The 18,886-nt window shown below is 34.9% G+C and overlaps 3 protein-coding genes across 4 annotated transcripts; 1 reads left to right on the top strand and 2 right to left on the bottom strand.

Moving 5' to 3' along the window:
- Positions 1–49: 49 nt before the first annotated feature.
- On the top strand, positions 50–9,670 carry LPA3 (Low PSII Accumulation 3). 2 transcript variants are annotated; one of them, XM_028231418.2, is made up of 13 exons: positions 50–525; positions 1,811–1,841; positions 2,143–2,235; positions 2,325–2,387; positions 2,950–3,061; positions 5,403–5,488; positions 7,450–7,508; positions 7,597–7,699; positions 7,790–7,850; positions 8,415–8,497; positions 8,593–8,673; positions 9,165–9,245; positions 9,346–9,670. In XM_028231418.2, the coding sequence occupies exons 1-12, from the start codon at positions 185–187 to the stop codon at positions 9,222–9,224; spliced, it is 1,173 nt and encodes a 390-aa protein (XP_028087219.1). In that variant the 5' UTR covers positions 50–184; the 3' UTR covers positions 9,225–9,245; positions 9,346–9,670. The 2 variants fall into 2 exon arrangements, with proteins under 2 accessions (XP_028087219.1, XP_082766458.1); XM_082910332.1 differs by lacking the exon at positions 2,143–2,235 and having other exon boundaries at positions 95–525.
- LOC114287952 (Tetratricopeptide repeat (TPR)-like superfamily protein) lies at positions 9,653–12,788 on the bottom strand. Its single transcript, XM_028231416.2, has 2 exons — positions 12,079–12,788; positions 9,653–11,233 (listed from the first exon to the last, which is right to left on the bottom strand). The coding sequence occupies exons 1-2, from the start codon at positions 12,681–12,683 to the stop codon at positions 10,150–10,152; spliced, it is 1,689 nt and encodes a 562-aa protein (XP_028087217.2). The 5' UTR covers positions 12,684–12,788; the 3' UTR covers positions 9,653–10,149.
- Positions 12,789–14,163: 1,375 nt separating this feature from the next.
- On the bottom strand, positions 14,164–18,586 carry LOC114287951 (putative cyclic nucleotide-gated ion channel 8). The gene is made up of 6 exons (XM_028231414.2): positions 18,008–18,586; positions 17,353–17,565; positions 16,507–16,811; positions 16,033–16,144; positions 15,216–15,452; positions 14,164–15,025 (listed from the first exon to the last, which is right to left on the bottom strand). Exons 1-6 carry the CDS (start codon positions 18,542–18,544, stop codon positions 14,315–14,317), a joined length of 2,115 nt encoding a protein of 704 aa, XP_028087215.2. The 5' UTR covers positions 18,545–18,586; the 3' UTR covers positions 14,164–14,314.
- Positions 18,587–18,886: the final 300 nt, after the last annotated feature.

Below are 18,886 nucleotides of genomic sequence, written 5' to 3' on the forward strand. Positions count from 1 at the left end.
TAATTAAAAAATAATTATTTAATAAAATGTACTAAAAATAATTGAACTCACTAAAATATATTTGTTTTTCGCTGTAAATAGAATCCCCCGAAATTCCTCATCACTTCTTCTTCTTCCTCCTCCTCCTTATATATAGTTATCTTTCCCTCCAATCTCAACCAACCAACCAACCAACCACTCTCACATGGCCATTCCCATGGCCTCCTCATCACTTCACACACTCTCTTCTCTCTCTCCTCTCTCCCAATCTAACCTCTTTCACCCTCCTCTCTCTCTCCCCCTTACTTTCTCTCCCCTCACACCTCGCCCTCTCGTCAATTCCTCCATTTACCGAGCTAACCCAAGACTCAAACATGGCCAAATTCAGTGCAGTGCCAGTAAGAAAGGAGCACCACCAGAGGTCGATCCCAAGACTGGAGTCTCAGTTTACAAGCCCAAATCTTACGAAGTTCTCGTCACCGATGCCGCAATTTCTCTTGCTTATGCCCTCGATGATGGAAAGACCCGTCTCGAAATCGACTTCCCGTACCTTCTCTTTCCTCTTTAACTTTAATTTCTCTGTTTAAAGTCACAGTAATTGGATTTTATTTATTTATTTTTCGTAATATCCATTTGTTAATTATTCAATAGTCTCTATTTAAATACACTGAAATTGGCTTTTTATTTATTTTTCTCAATACCCATTTGTTAGTTCTGCTTGTATTTGAGTTTCAAGCATTGCCTGTGACTGTGTTCTTTTAAGTAATTCATGTCTGTTTAAATCCACAGTAATTGAATTTTATTTATTTATTTTTGTTAATACCCATTTGTTAGTTTAGCTTTTAATTGAGTTTCAAGCATTGTCCATGGCAGTGTTTTTTAAATAATTAAATCTTTTCATATATAGAGGTGCATTTTTTCGAACACATTGATATGTAGATGCTCAGGGAAGTAAATTGCCAAATAGTTACTTTGAAGATTGCATATGTTAATACTGGTTATAGATTATACGCAAGTTGTAATTGCTAACAGTAGCTTTGAATTTAACCTATCTGAAGGAGCATAAGAAGTCTCATTTTGAAGGTTGCTTTGTATTTATTTGGCAAATCAAATGACCAGAGCATGAGTTGCCCAAGATTGTTTGTGTGGCAAGTGATGCTGCATTGTTTGCAAAAGCAAGGCTTGTGATTGATCCTTATCGGATTTACTCTCAAGTGTCAGTGCCACATTTGTATAATAACTTTGTAGGTTGAAAAAGTAGGCTTTAATTGGCTATAGAATCATTCATTATTGCCTCTCATTTTAGTTATTTGACACCTTGGGGAGCAAGAGCAAAGTCTGCTTCTCTTTCAATATCTTTGGTGTATATATAGCATTCAGCTACACTTTTGATTTATCTACCTCATTGACAAATTTTTTTATTGTTAATTTTTTATTTTTTTGACTTAATTTTTGAGTTCCTATCCAGAAAAATATGTTTTTTGTAAAAGATTTGGTGTCCTGATAAATTGGCAGTTAAAGTTACTCTTAAGATAATCAAAAAAGAAGTTAAAAGTAGTCTGTAGCAATATTTAATTTTTTTGGTAAATAATGCTGCAATTCTTCAACGGAAAATATTGGAATCAACTTGAGTGGGAAAATATGATGTTTTATACGAATATTTCACATTTGATAGTTTTGATGTTCATGGTTCTCTTCTAGTAATTTATTTTTTCTAGGATATTCTTTTTTGGCATTTAATTGCAATACTCTGCTGCTATGTGAGTTGCCATTTTGTTCCACTGATACCTTTTTCTTTTCTGTTTCATTTTTCATTCGGTTGCTTCATCAGGCCCTTGCCTAGCAGCTATTCTTCTTACAAGGTACCCTCTTCACTCTCTAGTTTTCTAGTCTTCTAATGGAGACTTAAATGGATTGCCAGATTATTTTAACATGCTTCCAAATATGTTTCTATCTTGCCTGCGGCTAATTATCTGTTATAATTTGTTTCTTTTCCCACCTTAGAACTTTTGATTTGAGGAATTAAAATGGTCATCAAACATTACCTCTCACTAGCATTTCCTTTTTCTGTTGGTGCAATCCCATCATTTATGTTGCATTGGCTTGTTGACAAAAATATATTAAACCAGATGCATGATTTTGTCGAATTCCTAATACGTGAAGGGATCTTCAGATGAGTTTATTGATGCCAACATTCAACTTGCCTTGGCTGTTGCTAGGAAGCTTAAAGAAAGAAAGGAAACAAGAGCTTGCATTGTAAGAAGAGACCAGCTTTCTTTCATGTGGATATTTGTACTTCTCACTTGCTGAAAAGAAAAGTGCTAATAAGTTATATTTGTTTGTAGGTGTTTCCTGATAAGCCAGAAAAGCGCAGGGCCTCAGAGCTTTTTAAATCTGCTTTTGATTTGGTAAGTAATTCTTCATAGACTTACATATTTTGGTTGAATGTAGTATTTCAGTAACTTCAGTTGATATGAGAAGCTTTTTCCCTTGGTATGGTTGGGTGTTTAACTGCCTAGAAACAGATTGCTTTGGTGGTTGGTTCTGTCTCTTAATACTGCCTATAAGGCGGGTTAGAGATGGGATTGTTGGGGATTTGGAGATGACTCTACTGGCTAGAAAGTTATATATGTTGTTATGTCATGAAATTCAATTTCAGACTATCATGTTAAATTGAAAAAATAAAAGATAAAACTGCATGTAATGCTTATATCAATGGTGATTTGAATGCTTTTTTGTAATGTTGTTAGTAGTGGTCATTGTTACATATATATATTTATATATTTCATTTTCTCTTGACATTGTATTTATACGGTCATTGTTACACACATATATATATATATATATTTCATTTTCCCTGGACATTGTATTTATACATTTTTTACAACTAAACTTTCAAAAATTGGAGAAACTATATTATCAAAATACATGAACGGTAATTTGGATTAACTTTTGACTATTTTCTTTCAGATCGATGGCATATCTATAGGTTCCTTGGATGATGTCCCCAGTGGTCCTGTCAATACATTCTTCAGATCCATAAGGAACACCTTGGATTTTGATTTTGAGGATGAAAATGAAGGTTGCTTCTAGAAATTCAGATGCATTTAGTTTTTTAGATTTTATTAGAAATTCCGCTGCTTTTCTTCTTTTAGTAATTAAAACAGCTAAAGCTTGGACTACTCTCTCTCTCTCCCTCTCTAGTAATTAAAACGGCTAAAGCTTGGACTTCTCTTGAATTTATCAACCATGATGTATGCACAAAAAAGAAACTTTCTATCTCTGTGTGTGTGTGACTGTGTCCATGTCCATGTCTATGTTTGGGTTGATGTGATTGTTAGGATTAGGAGTCCCAATTATTCTTTGCAAAGTAATTGGTGTTTCCTAGTTAATGTTGGTTGAGTTGTCTTTAATAGGAAAAAGTTGCAATGTAGATTTGTTGCTTCTCAGCAACTCCATGTGATATACTATGTGGGTGTTTGGAAAGTGGGTTTTTTTTAGTTGTAAGATATTATTGGAGAATTTTTTTTTTTGTGTTTGGGAAGATAGTTGAGTTTTTTTGTGGTTGGATGTGATGTTTGTGAGATAAAAAGTAAAATGATTATGGGGTTTGATGCGATATTTTGTTTGGATTGGTTTTTTTTGGTTTTGTAACCAATTTGTCTTTTAGTGAAAAAAAACAAAAAAAAAAAGACCAAAAACCAAACTTCCCAAACAGCGCCATATTGCTTTGGGTAGTTGGAAGAAATCTCAATCATGAGGAACATTTTTGGGAAATGAGTATGTGCTCATGTAGTCATGATGATGTAGGACAAAAAAAGGTATATGAATAAGGCTACCTATGATTATTATAGCTTTTAAGTTGGGCTTAGGTTAAGGATCATATTTATGGTTTTAATGTTGGAAAAAGGTTGTTGATCATATGGATATGAAGTGGTTGAAATTGCTTAGGTTTGGATGTAACTGATATCTAGAAATTTGAAACAACATTGTTGGAATTACTGGACAACAACTATAGCAATTTTGGCCTTCTGAGTATTTGGAAAAGAGTTGTAACATTGCAGAAAGATTGAGGTAATAGAAGTAGGCTCTCAGGTTCAAAATCCAAAGAAAATAGGAGATAGTTGTAATTAAACTTTCTAGCCACAGAGAATTCAAAGTAAATGCAACAGTACAGGAATTATTCCTAGAATCCTTTAAGCATCCTATTTAACATCAAAATTGCATCACAAAATCGAAGAGAGTTTTAAAAGATTTTCAAATATTTAATGCCTATCTGTTTTAATATAAATAGTTCATAGGTATAGCTGATAGACATTTACCTTGAGTAGGATTGTGACTGAAATTAGGGACTAGGTAAAAAACTTACACATAGGTTTGTTAATCAGGCCGAAAATAGCTCAACAATAGATATCCATTAAGCTCAAGCTGATTGCAGCCCAACTATGACTCACTTCCCTTTGTCGGTTACATGATTCATATGCTCTAAAAGATTGTATCTTAACGTGTGTGTGGTTTTCATATCACGGTCTCTTGGTTGTTGAGGGTCCTGTTGGGATTAGACCCATGATCAACACATTTTTGTTCTTGTACTGGTAAAACATAGTATTATTTGGCTTCTTACGAGGAGTAATTATTCATCACTGGTCTGTCATAGCCTTGTTCCTTCAACTTCTGAATAATTAGTGATGACTATTTGATCACGAGAGCCTCAACAGTTACAACTGAACTTTTGTTGGCAACTTAGGAGCAATTCCATGAGCTGCAAAAAAGACTTTTGGGTACTGAAATCTTATTTCCTAAAGTTTGTTATATTTAAAACTCAGCTCACCTGACTTTCCTAGTGATCATAAGTTGGATAATAAGATCCATGAATTTATACTAGGAACATAACCACATTACGTTCGTGTATATGGTGGTGTGTAGAATATACTAGAAAAATGTTACTGTTCAATAGTGTTTGAATCCTAATTTAATTTTGAATTTTATATGTTTGAGTTTAATATTATCAAAACCACGTTCACATTATCTTCTTTCTTTCAAGCTAATGTTTATTACTTTTACTCATTCAGCCCTTCTTAACTAAGGGCAAGATTTTCCTTGACTAAAGTAAAACTAAGGGCAAGATAGTCAAATATTACTCCTTGAAAGGGTATATGAAGAGGTGCTGTTAGCTTGTATGCTAATGGATAGGTCAATATCAAATCAGAAACCTTGAGGATTTTTTTTTTTTTTTTTTTTTTTGGAAACCTCCAGTTTTCTGTAGTTTGCCTGAAAACATAAAATAACTTCGGTTCATGAACGGACTTACAATTGTCAATGCTTTGATGGCTTCTACACACTTTTGTGGCATGGAAGATTTTAGTAAGTCCATGGCACTGATGGTTTTTGTCTAAACATTTTGCTGATTCTTATGGATGCAGGCCGTTGGCAGTCTAATGAGCCTCCATCACTTTATATATTTATTAACTGCAGCACACGTGAACTGTCATCTATAGAGAAGTATGTGGTACGTTACTTTTTCTTTCACTCTGACCTTATTTTTAATTTTTAATTTGAAAATTTGATCTCTAGTCAGCTGTTAAGTAAACATACCACTCATTCACTTTTATTATTTTTATTTTTATTTATACTATTCATGACTGAATCATGAGTGTGTTGCTTGATGAATTTACTAACCATGTTGCACACAAATCCTCTATTACATTTGGATATGCTTCATTCTTAGGTTCAATATTGCATTAATATTTTGAGAAAATCCGTGGAAAGAATTCAATAATATTTGATGTATCTTTTTAATGAACTTTTTTAATTGAATGGTCATCACCAGACTACATCTAATTTGTTACGTTTGGAAGATGCAAGGTATATCTATCTTTCCCCCCATTTTAATGGTTCTTTTGGATTCATGTGACACTTATTAATCTCTTCATGTCTCTGGCTTTTGAGTTATAGAAGTGTATGCCTAGTTTGAACATTTGAAAATCACTAGCAGACTTATATCTATTCAAGTTAGAATGCTATATCTTTCTTCAGTTTGTTTCATAGTCTATGGGATAGACTTGAAAATTTATGCGGAAAAAAGAGACTTTATGTTCAATTGTGTATGTAATACAAAAGAGTTACAGCAGTATTTATAGCCTAGGCTAACCCTACAACAGAAAAACAAATAAGCTTAATTCCTAGAATATTACACAGAATAATATCTGCACCATATCTTCAGAATGCCTACGATATCTATAGAATGTACATAATATCTAGAGAATATCTCACAAGAGTATCAATGAGCCCATTTGAAAAAACTTATTTGCATCTTAAGAAAAGCTAGCTCAAAGAAAGCATATCAAACCCAACTTTAAAAAAGTTAGCTTTTTGAGCTTGAAAAGCAAATAAGATGAAAATCTTAAATTTTTTTTTATCAAACACCTTAACTTTTCAAAGTAAAATTGCTTAAGCATGGAATTTCAATTTTGAGGCTAAACAAGCTACAAATAAAATTTGCCAAATGGGGTTAATACTCTCAGGCATGACAATGCTATGTCAAGATCATGTACATGGTTGTTAGAATCTTATGATTCATGATTTGATTCATACGATCCAATATGAGTTTCAAGCAAAACGACTTGATTCGTGCAGTTGAATCTTAAATGAGTGAATCTTAGGGTTCAATTGTGATTCACTATGATTCATTACGATTCACTGCTATTCAAGCCATTCAGTTATATTTGCATAATGCATGAAGCAATGTCATTTTCGCAAAATAGAAAAAGAGATCAATAAATTATATTGATATACGTGGTTTTATTTGTATATATAGACACACAAATATATATATATATATATATATAATTTAGTTATATTGATATTTATTTCATCTTAAACACTGTGTATTTTTATACGTATATACATATATAAAATTATATTTTATGCTAAATAAAGCGAACCTCATGATTCATGATTTGATATGATTCACTATTTTAGCAAAATGATTCACGATTCAATTCTTGATTTGACAACAATGATCATGTACTGGAATATTACATATTCTTATAAATTGGCCTACATATTAATGTGTGCGGGGAAGTGGTATATTTTGCTTATTTTGTTCCTTTCTTTTGAACATATGCACCTATAACTATTTAAAGAAACACAATTGTTGGACCTCCACCATCTTTATGTGTAATTTTACATGATTTTGAAACCTCGTTAAAATCAAATATGGAGGAATATAGATCTCTATGTAAGCAAGAACTTAAGTGCGTGTCCTTTTTGTACCCTGGGTTTTGATTTTGATATTGTTTGGGTAAGATAGAGAATAAAGTTTAATTGCTTGGCTAGCAGCTAATTTCATACATTCATAGATACTTTTGCCACCATTGCCAATGCCTTCCATATTACCAATGATTGTTTATGTGCATCCATGAAAGTTTCAGTTGATTCCTTTCCTACCATGACCTTTTGAATGTGCAGGAAAAATTTGCCACATCAACCCCTGCCCTTCTTTTTAATCTGGAACTTGATACATTGCGGTATGCTTAATGGGTTGCTAGCTTCTTATAGATAAAATTGTTTTCATTGAGTTGATTTTCTTTGATGATAAAAGTACGAAATTTGTAGTTCTGACTTGGGACTGCTTGGATTTCCAACCAAAGATTTACATTATCGATTTCTTTCCCAATTTACCCCGGTGTTCTATATTCGAACAAGAGAGTATTCTAAGGTATCTATTCTTTGCATTCAGTTTTGTTTACTTATTTATGTTGACCTTTCATCCCATTTCTGAATAAGATTTTGTTATTTAACATGGAAGACAGTTGCAGTGGCACCTTTTGTATTGAATTATAGTGGAGCACTGTTCCGCCAATATCCTGGTGAGAAACATATTCTTTTAGGGTTGGAACTATCAAACTGATTCTGTTCTGGGGATTTATTTGTTTTTGGGGTTGGTGGGCACACTTGGTGTAACTTCATTGCCGACAACAACAACAACAACAACAAAAAAAATGAAATTAAACTGTTTGCATCAATTAGATGGACTTGAAATTGTCTATTTCCATAAATCTAATGAAATAGTGATAAGGAGAGAGAAGGAAAAAGGGAGGAAGAAGATTAATCTTGGTAGTTTAGGTAATTTTTTTCTTTTTGCTTTTTAATTCCTACAATGTCCTATTTTAATAAGAAATACTGGTTCAGTTTTTAGATCTTATAAGAACTATTTATAGCTGGGATTCTGTGAAGATGCCTTTCTTGTTTATGTGCATTGCGTGCTTTTACCTTATAGGTTTTGTTTTCCTTTTTTGGAAGAAGTTCACCATTTCTATGTCATCAATCAATGGCCAATTACAGCTACTGGGATGCCCAACTTGGAACCACATGCTCCTTTGCCTTACTCGGCCCTTTCTTTTCTTTTCTTTTTCTTATTTTTTTGGTGGCAGGGCCTTGGCAGGTGATGCTGAAACAAGCAGATGGTTCTTATGCTTGCGTGGCAGAGAGTGCAACTCGCTTCACACTGGGTGAAGTAAATATACATCTTACCCTTGCAACTCCATTTGCACCCGTTTATTGGTTTACTCGGTAGGTGTGAATATATACTAATATTTGGGCGTGTCTCAGACCAAGGAAGAATTGTTGAGGGTCTTGGGACTGCAGGAGGAACAAGGAAGCTCACTTGAATTTCTTCGAAGAGGCTACAAGGTCAAATGTGTACTTATTTCTGTGGCAACTCTTTTTTGTATTGACATAGCATTTTCAATTTCCCTTTTAACACTCTGTTTGTTTTGGCAGAAAATGTTTTTTGGATTTTGGTTTTTTTTTTGGCATTTGGTATGATAGAAAACAAAAGTCGATGGAAAATATTTCCATGGCCAACGAAAAATAAGCTTTTTTTATGGATAGTGTTTTCAACATTTGAGAGGTGGAAAATATTTTCCAAACTAAGTTTTACCAATGCCACCACAATACCACCCCACCACCACTACCACCTATACTACTCCAACTACCTCCACCAACCTACCACCATGACCACCACTAATACAACCACTAGCGTTGCAATCAAACACAGGAAAATGTTTTCTATATGAAACAAACAGAGCGTAAATTTGCGCTTGCAATGACATTATCCGTTTGAAAGTGGCCCAGTTCAGAAGCTATAGCATTCGCAATCTGATATGAATATAATATTGCAGAGTGCCACTTGGTGGGAAGAAGATGTCGGTTTGGAGTTATCTTCTGCATGGCGTAGTTAAGCAATAGCAACAAAAACAAGGGTTATCTAATAGATCTTTTCTTTTCCAATTTTGTTTTTGTATTTCTAGTGCCACTTCACTCTACTCATTTGGTTGTTTTTGTTTTTTTTTTGCACCACAGCAAGGGTTTTGAGAGGAAAGATGGATCTCCCTCCACTCCCATTTGAGTTCTCTCCCTCTCCACCTTCCAAATTATTCAGCAGGTCAAGGAGAAAATTGAAGACCAATATGGAGGAGGAAGCTTCAGAACACTCTTGATCACTTTATCTTCTTCATGTCTAACAGGGTTTTCTTGAGTGTAATATAGAGAAGACTTTTTAGTTTTTTTAAATCCAAAAAGAGTTGTTTCTGGGGACTGAAGGTGTGTGTACTGTGGATATTGTGGTGTTGTAATGTAAATCAGATTATGCTAATACAGAAGCCTCCCATCATTCAAATTAGTTTTACATATATGTGCATAGAATAGAATGATACTGTTCATTTTCACATGCCCTATTTAAGAGGGGTAAAGCAATACAAATTTGTACAAAATTTTCATAAAGATTGATCTAGCCTCTTATGGCCCTTTCATTTCAAATAGGGCATCCGCTAAATAAAAAACTTTCAATCAAATCCCAGTGGTGTTCCTTCAGATTATCACCACAAAAAATCTCTAATTGAAGTTGTTTAATTTAGACATCTTGATTACACAATTGCCAAGATCTGGGCAGTCATACTTGAAAATCAAGATAATTCTGAATGGCTACAAGCAAACTGACTAATTGAATAGCCTGTTTGTAGTTGCAGCAATACGGTTCTGGAGTGCAGCTCGCTCCAGGGCTATGCCAATAAATGGTCCAATTACCTATCTGGCATTAGCAAAGCTCCCAATTTCAAGCTTGCAACAGATAAATCATTCCATCTTCAAAATATTTTGTCAAAAGTTTTAAGTTACACTTGTTGTCTTTCTTGGCTGCTTACCATGCTTTTTTCTTCTCATGACAACACTCCTCTTCCAAGGATGTACCTGGGTACCTTTCTTAATGTTTCTCACAACTGTCATTGGTTCTTCCCTTTGATGACTACTATGTTGCGCTGGTTTCTTCAAGAGCTTCTTAAGCTTTGGGTCATCTAAAATGCCATTCAATCTCATCTCAGCATAAAGTTCTCTAGCCTTGATCAACAACCCACATGTTGCCAGTCCTTCCACTAATAAAGCATAATGTGCAGAATCAGGCACTATACCATAAGTCATCATTTCCACCCAAATTCTCAGTGCATTTTCAGGTTGCTTCAATTTGAAGAACTTACCAAAAATCAGAAGAAAGGTATTCGGGTTTGGACCAAGACTGGCTTTCTTCATATGGTTAAGAACTTCCAAAGTTCCATCCACACTTGCATCCTCAAGAAATGCATGATATGTCTCAATAGTTGGCCTGACATTCTCACCTACCATGGTGGCCAATATAGTCCTTGCCTCGTCTAGCTTTGTTGCTTCACATAGAGGGCATATCATGGAGTTGTAAGAGGCAGAATTCGGTTGCACGCCTGCTTCTTTCATTTTGTTCAAAATTTTAAGAGCTTCCTTCAGGCAATTCTCACGAGCAAGTATATAAATCAAAGAGTTGTACACTTCGATGCCAGGGACCCAACCCCTTTTCTTCATTTCATCATACAATCTCAGTGAGTCAAAGAGATTCCCGACCTTTGAGAAGCAGGAAATCATGTGTGTATAAGAAGTTGCATCTGGCGTAATACAGCATCTGGACATTTCTCTCCATATTCTCTTTGCTTCAAATACATCAACCGATATATTACACCAACCATTTAGAATTATGTTGAAGCTCTCGGTTTCCAATGGGAAGAACTTTTTATTAAGGAGCATAAACTCTTCAGCTTCTTCTATGTTTCCATGTTTACAGAGAGCATTCAAGAGTGTGTGGAATGCTTTCAGATCAGGAGTCATTCTGAACTTTTCCATTATTTGGAATGTTTGTATAGCCTTGCCTGGGTCATTTGCAGCTGTGAATCTATTAAAACAAAAAATAGTAACAAAATAAGAACTATATTTAAAATCTTATGCTTATTTGTGAAAATGAGACTCAGAAAACCACAAGTTGAGAAGTGTTGTGAAACCTAAAAAAAGTGTTCCGTTCAAATCCCAGAGGCCTAGCACTATCTCCAATAGAAAAGAACAAAAAATAATTCAACCTTCTTTGTCTATCAAAATTCCCAGCAACAAGTACTATTAAGCAGAAAAAAGAACCAAGTTTCCTATAAATCCCAAAGAAAAATGTGCAATAAGATCCATGCTCACATGCTATATCGTGAGTACTGCGCGAGATAGTGACCATCGAATTAAGGGAGAGCCAATCTTATTTTTGAAGCACAACAGAATTACAACTTTTTTTTAATTAAAAAAAAGGTAATAGAAAAATAACAAAAAAAAGGTCCATGAGGGTACAATATCAAATGAAAGAACTGTGGTTAGAAAGCTACATTTGGGAACGAAGTGAAAACCTAGTCTATCCCATTTTCACCGGGGAAGTGACATTGTCTACCTGATACTCTCGGCCAATGAGAAACAGCCACAAACACACTAAATGAGTAATCTTTTGTCAGGTCTACCTATTGCTACGTGATTAGTTTAGAGCACAACATAAGCACCTTCTAGGAATTATGATGGGAAAATAACAAAAACACATCTTCAGATCAGCTTTGTGAATCCAAAATATATAGTTTACAAGCCATATGAATCCAAACACATGGAAGCATTCCAATCCAGAAATGAATTCAAAGATCAGATAATAACAGATTGTTCAAACTACAAATACTTCAGAATTAAACTGAAATCATGATAGAATAAATATCATACCTATCAATCATAACAAGCATTGGCCTTCGAGTATCCACAGAAGAAGACCGATACAAGTCTCGAATCAAGCACCAAGCAGTACTGAACTTTTTATGGCTGCCCAAAACCCAAATCATCAAAGTCCAATTCTTTTCACCCAAACAACCCCATTTCTCACCCCATTTGAAAACCACAAACGCCAATTCCCATTCATCTCTCAATGCCCAAACCGCCCAATAAACCAAATCTTCGTTCGGTTTGACACCATTCTCGTCAAGAAACTCAATCGCTTCCCCTTCAGAGGAAAACTGGTCAGCATTTTTGAGTGCTTCGACCAATTCACGGACACCCAATTGGTTATTTTGATGGGCTTCATCGATAGATTCACTGAAATCGATTGTTTCATGGAGATTTTGATGATGGGAGGGTTGGAGGGTAGAGAAATGGGGGTTTTGGGGGAAGGGACGAGAGAGAACGAGTTGTGTTTGATAATATGTCTGAGAGAATTGATTCGAAGAGGGTGAAGATGGAAGTGGTGGTTGAGCAAGTGATGCGTGGAGGAGAGAGGGTAATGAGTGTTTAAAATGTGCTCTTTGGAGCCTCCTGGCAATGGTGAGAAGTGCCATTGTTGGTTCTCAAAAGTGGTCTCTCATGGACTCATGGTTTGTACTTTGAGCTTGTAGTAAGTCAGTAGCTGAGCTGACCCAAAATTGTCTTATGTGAATTTGTTGCCAATTATTTAAAGTTTCACCTCACACCTTTGAGTAGATAATTTTTGGGCCTTTCATGAATTATTTATTTTATAATTTTTTTTACATGTATCACTTATAAAAAAAAATTAAATTAATTCAAAAACCGTAACCGTCAATTTATTGAATTTGTCAATAAAACATAAATGAGTTACTTTTAAAACTCCATTTATCATTTATTTTTTAAATATAAATGTAATAAATTGAATAAGTTTTCATTATCGAATCGATCTAATTTTTCATGTAAAAAATATACATAAAGAACTTTATAAAATAAATAATTCAAATTATCAAAATAGAATTTGTTATGTGCCCATAAACCGGAATAGCACCATCGAGGGATGGGAAGCTCAGCCCATAATTTTTCTACTTCTAATTTTCTTGTAATTTTTCCTATTGTTAATTGCCTCGCTAGAGTTTGACTCCCATTTGCTTTGTAAAACAAATCAAATAGAGCTCATTGTTGTTGTGCTAACTTGTCAAAAATTGATTTGTTTAAACTTAAAGAATAATTATATCATTAATATAATTAATAATCTTTTTTTACTTCTTAGCATAATGTGTCTCATTTGTTATTTGTTTGGGTCCTAAACATACCCATAATTTTAATTGTATGAATACACTAGAGGTAAAATAAAGTAATGAAATAAAACTTGTGATAATAAAACACAATTTAAAAAAAAAAAAAAAAAAAGGGACTTAGGCCAGAGGTCAATTTCTGAAATTCTTAGATTCAATAGATCCAAACTTAAATATTTTTGGAGCAGAATGACATTATTTGTCTAAAATGACACTTATTTGTTCAAAACTTAGTTGTCTATATGTTCAGATGTCATTTATCTATTTAAATGTCACCTATCTATTCACATGTTACCTTTCCAACTCTCTATTCAAATGTCTTATTTTCTGTACACGTGTCACATATCTGTTCAATGTGACTTATATGTCCATCTCACGGCCAGTATAGTTGTCTTTGTCGGCGACTTTTTTGATATCAGCGACTTTTCAACGTGTGTCCTTATCGTCACAAGAAGATTAAATGTTGGACTAAATAACATATGGCCAATACAAATGGGTTAAAGTAGCACTACTCCAAAAATATTCTATCTACAAAAGTATTTTGTATTTCAGCAGTAGGAAATTTAGGCTTTTTAGTAGTTATTAGTTGATCAACAATGTATGAATAGCAAAAAAGTGGTGAGATGTTACTCAACCAACCAAGCCTCAACCAAATTGAGAGCAAATTGGAAGTTGATAGGATTCATATATCCACTATACTAAACTTCAAAATTTACACATTCAAAACACATTTGAGGCCCCTATCTTAAAAAAAAAAAAAAAAAAAAAAAAAAATCACATTTGAGGACTGTAACATATGGTCTTAAAGTCTTCCAGCAAGAAAATAGAAAAACAAAAACATTACAACTAAACACATAATTTTACAATTAGGAATGACATAGCATGAACAAGTAAGCAGCATGTTGTCACCTACTATGTGAAGACCGAGATTAATCATCTGCAATATCGGCAGCAAAATCAGGTTCTGGAGGCTTAGGCAATGACAACCTGGCACTTGCCGAGCCACGAAGCCTATGAACCCCACGAAGAGCATTCGCTGCAAACCGTGATGCAAGTATGGTTGCACCAAAGCTCGATGCAGCTTCTTCCCCTATTAATTCACTTTCTTCGTTGTCGTCTTCGTCTTCCATTTCTTCAGCTTCTTCTTCACTGCGACGAAGCTCCGCCATTTTCCTCCTAGAATACCGACGCCATGCAGCTTGGATAAACGAGGCAGCCCATGTCCTCCACTGCTGCGAGTAGAATCGAAACGTGTGCTGGACCTGTCTACTGTGAATGCGTCGAAACTGAATTGTGATGAATTTCAGCTCATCTGCTATTAGTGCAAAAGCCTCGACCTCTGTCAAAGCCTTCACTGTTCGAGTAGATGGTGGCAAGTTAGAACCGGATTTAGGATCCAACGCCCACGTTAGGAGCTCCTCCCCACAAAAATCGCCTTCTTTCAGGAAACCCCGGTTGAAAAACCCGCTCCTCCCACCGTCTGTAGTCACGCTCTCTAGGCGGCCACGAATAATGAAGAGCATTTCGTCAACTGGGTCACCTTCCCGAAGCACATAGGTATTTTCTGTGTACAAACTTGGTTTCAATCGCTCACAAATGGCATCCAACAACCGTTCATCCATATTTGCAAATAGTGGAACCTGAAAGCCCATTGTAACAGATTAAAAACTAAAATTCCATTCACTACAAAGTAACATATTCAAATTTTGATAACACGGTTAAAACTCATATCTCCACCGTGTAAGACAGATGCGATGTGAGTCACATGACAACACGGTTATGAATTGACAAAATGTAACCAACGTAACAAAAAATAACTAAAATACTTACCCTTCTCACTAAATTCAAACAGAGATGGCGCTTGATATCCCTCCTGAGGTCTTTTGGTAGATTCTGGACCAGATTCTCTTCATCGACTCCTCTCGTTTCCAACCACTTGTATTGATCATAGCGCCGAACTCTTTCTCTAAGCTCTTGAGGGAGCAACCTATGATGCATCCACTGCTCGGAGTCACGCCTTTTGATCCTCATCTCCTCAAGCCGAACCGTAAGGGACTGAAGATAGGTCTGTTGCAATCACAAGATATTCCAAAACTCAGGCATTAACATAAATTTCGCTTTAAGTCTTAGAACAAACTTGCCTATTTAAAATGCTGAGCAAATAGGATCAATGGAAAGTTCATTTGATTCATTTAAACCAAAGAACCTAAAGTTTGTTATGCGATATAGAAATCAATACTGTATAGTCCCTCAATCAACATTCAGTTTTTTTATTTTTTATTTTTTATTTTTAGGATTAGAAAAGATATCATTAGATTGGTCTATTCTTATCATGTCGGTCCAAACCTTTGCTTTGTTGGCTTTATGTTAAAGCCAGCCCTGGAGTTAACTAAAGTTATACAAGAGATAATACTTCTGGTCCACTTCAAAGAATATAAAATTTTTAACTACGTAATGGTTTCTTAGAAATTGTATGAAAGCTAGAGATCATTCGGATTCATACACAAGAAAATAACTTAATGGCAATTTTAATTTTAAGCAAAAAAGTTTCTACAAAATAGTAAAGCAAATTAAAACACCACCAACTAAGTGAATTCCAACACAAATCAACATCTACGAATCCCCGAAAACTCGGTTTTGCGTGTACCTGCATGTTCCCAATCAGAAGAGCAAAGAGGATGAGTCCAAATATGGCAATGGCTATGGAAAAGAGAACCTCTGCAGGGTAAGTACTGGTTTCGAGCCCCTGACCAAGTGTACTGCGAAAAAGTGAAATGAAAAAACTAGTTATACTAAATCGAAAATCAAATGCACTGACCAGCTTAGCACCACTGACCATACTTACATAGCATACATGAAAAAGGAAGACAATGGATAGATAGAGACTTAGGAAGTTAGGATCAAATCTTGAATGTATGCCATAAAAAAAAAAACAAAAAAACAAAACAAAAAATAAGTTTCCCAATGCAAAAGAAAGAAAGAAAGAAAGAAAGAAAAAAAGGTGTAGAGAAAGATGCAATTAACTAATCTAAGCCCATAAAAAGAAGCATTTTCGTTGCCGGATGATTGAACATAAGACATTATATGTTACTACGAGCTGAGAATCGAAACGGTAGCTTACCTCAAATTCTGTAGACCCCACCACAAACAATAACAGTACTTAGAGAAGAAATCTTGAGATGCGACGATTCCAGATGATAAAGCTAGTGCATAGATGCCATATTTAAATGGTGGATCCTCCTGATTAACTGAACATTGTTCATCAAGAAGATCATGGCTGATGTTTTTCCACTCATTGTAACCTTCCTTTTCATCATTTTGGCAATACAAGAACTTTATATCACATTTTCCACTTTTTAGACAAGCTTTTTCCCAGCATGTATCATTACGTTCCACAGCGAATAGGTACCAGAAAGCCCCAACTATCTGAAAAAATACAAGTAATCATTAATACGCGATTTCAATACACCACTTAAAATAACACTCAAGTTACATTAGGTGTTACCAAAAAACACTAATACCCTAGTGATCATAGCACCTGTTAAAGATGTAAAACAGGTAGCCAAGGAGTTCTTAGGGCAATTGGACTGCCAATAGTCAAAAAAGAGCTTGAATTCGTGATTTGGGGTAACAATGTCTGATTGGAAACACGAGAAAAACTCAGTACTTTTTTTTGACCTAAGTCAGATTTCAGGCAAATCACTACATTTAGGAAAGCGAATTTGTGGAAAGCCTAGTCTTCAGCCTGAAGTACACGAAGCATTCTCGGTATGCTCCTTTCTATTTCCACCACATTCTCAACTTTTTTTTTCCATGTAACACCACTTTGGAATTTGTTTTATTTGACATAATCATATCTTATAATTTCTCAGCACACATCTATACTAAAATAGGCCTGAAATTCAGGAGAGCATATACATAGGAAACTAAGAAGAAGAAAAAACCCCACAATTGATAGCTTACTTACATGACTAGCAAGCATGAACCACAACAAATAGTATGCAGCACCTGCCCAAGCAGTCTCAGCGAAGACACCAGCAGACTTTTTGAGCTCTGAACTTAATGGGAGAATCCGAAGAAACCTAGGTATATATTGAAGGAAGACGATGAACAGTAGTGCCTGTTTTGTACCCAAGATATCTGAACCTCTTTGTTGCCGAATAAACTTCCACACTATGATCTGCACACAATGAGCAATTAGAAGTAAGACCAACACGAAACTTTTGGGATCCCTATCATAGATTTAACAAATAAATTGTGACATAAAAAATAGATATCTATCTACTTTTAAGAAGTTTATCATTTAAGCCTAAGGTACATTTACTTACTATAAATACAATTTAACAACTTCATATAATTCTATCTGAAAATGTATCCTAGTGAACCTTTGACTGTCCAATATTGGCAGTCTACAGATGCAGTTCAGAATTGGCTTGAAAGAGTTTTCAAAGAATTAAAAAAAAAATTGTTATATTTCCCATCTGTTGTAATTTGATCCATGTCTCTAACATGTATATATATACAAAAATTCCCCAGATAAGCCATATATACTCAAGCAAATTCATATACGTATGCATGCAAATAATCTTTATAAGCAAACAATGGAAGCATGATCGTCAAACCTGTGGTAAAGGTAGCACAGACAGAAGATCAATGACAAAATAACGTTGTAAATATCTTGTTGCTATTTCTGCTGGATCTATTACAAGTTCACCTCGTCCGAAAACCCTAGATGATGGTGCAATATAAGCTGTCCGAAATTGGAGACCCATGCGTATGAGGTAGAAAGCATCTATGCATGATCGCAAAGTTGTAACTGTATATGCTAAATTTGTGTCTATACCAAGGCAACTTTCTTGAAGATTGAAAACAGGAAGATAAAAAAACAAAGGATCCACCGACACTGCAATAATACACGATATGACCAAAAGTTTGTTCCAAAATACGAGAGACTTGTCTTGAGGATCAAAAATCTTCTTTTCTGACACTTTTAGATCTTCTGGGAAAACTGCCCGGCTAACTCCAGTTCTTAGTGAGCGCCCAAATGTCATAAGTCCTTCAGATCCTTTCTTCACTCCTACCTTAATTGACTTTGATGCGTTATGCTTCGAATGACCAGATTTGGTCAGCCCCTCTATGCTAAATCCACATCGCTTCATTCCCCCCGTATCAGATGAAAATGATAATCTGGAATCTAAATCATCCAACCTACAATTGAAACGAGTGTCAGAACAAACAAAATTAGATGCCAAAATTCACTAAAAACGTTCTGATAAAACAGGAAGGAAAAAAAAAGGGGAAGAATAAAATGCAATATTATAAAGAAGTCATCCTTCGATATATTCATCAGTTGCACACCATTAAAAAAATGTCACTCAAATAGCAAGCATATTCATTTATGGATTGATTGATATAACCAAATGACAAACTAGCATTCTTAAAATATATGACCAACTTTTTCTCAAGTAAATTGATAACTAGCAAAGTAAATAAGTCTCCTC

The sequence above is a fragment of the Camellia sinensis genome, chromosome 15 (genome assembly GCF_055761805.1).
Source record: "Camellia sinensis isolate YWXY chromosome 15, ASM5576180v1, whole genome shotgun sequence".
NCBI lineage: Eukaryota > Viridiplantae > Streptophyta > Magnoliopsida > Ericales > Theaceae > Camellia > Camellia sinensis.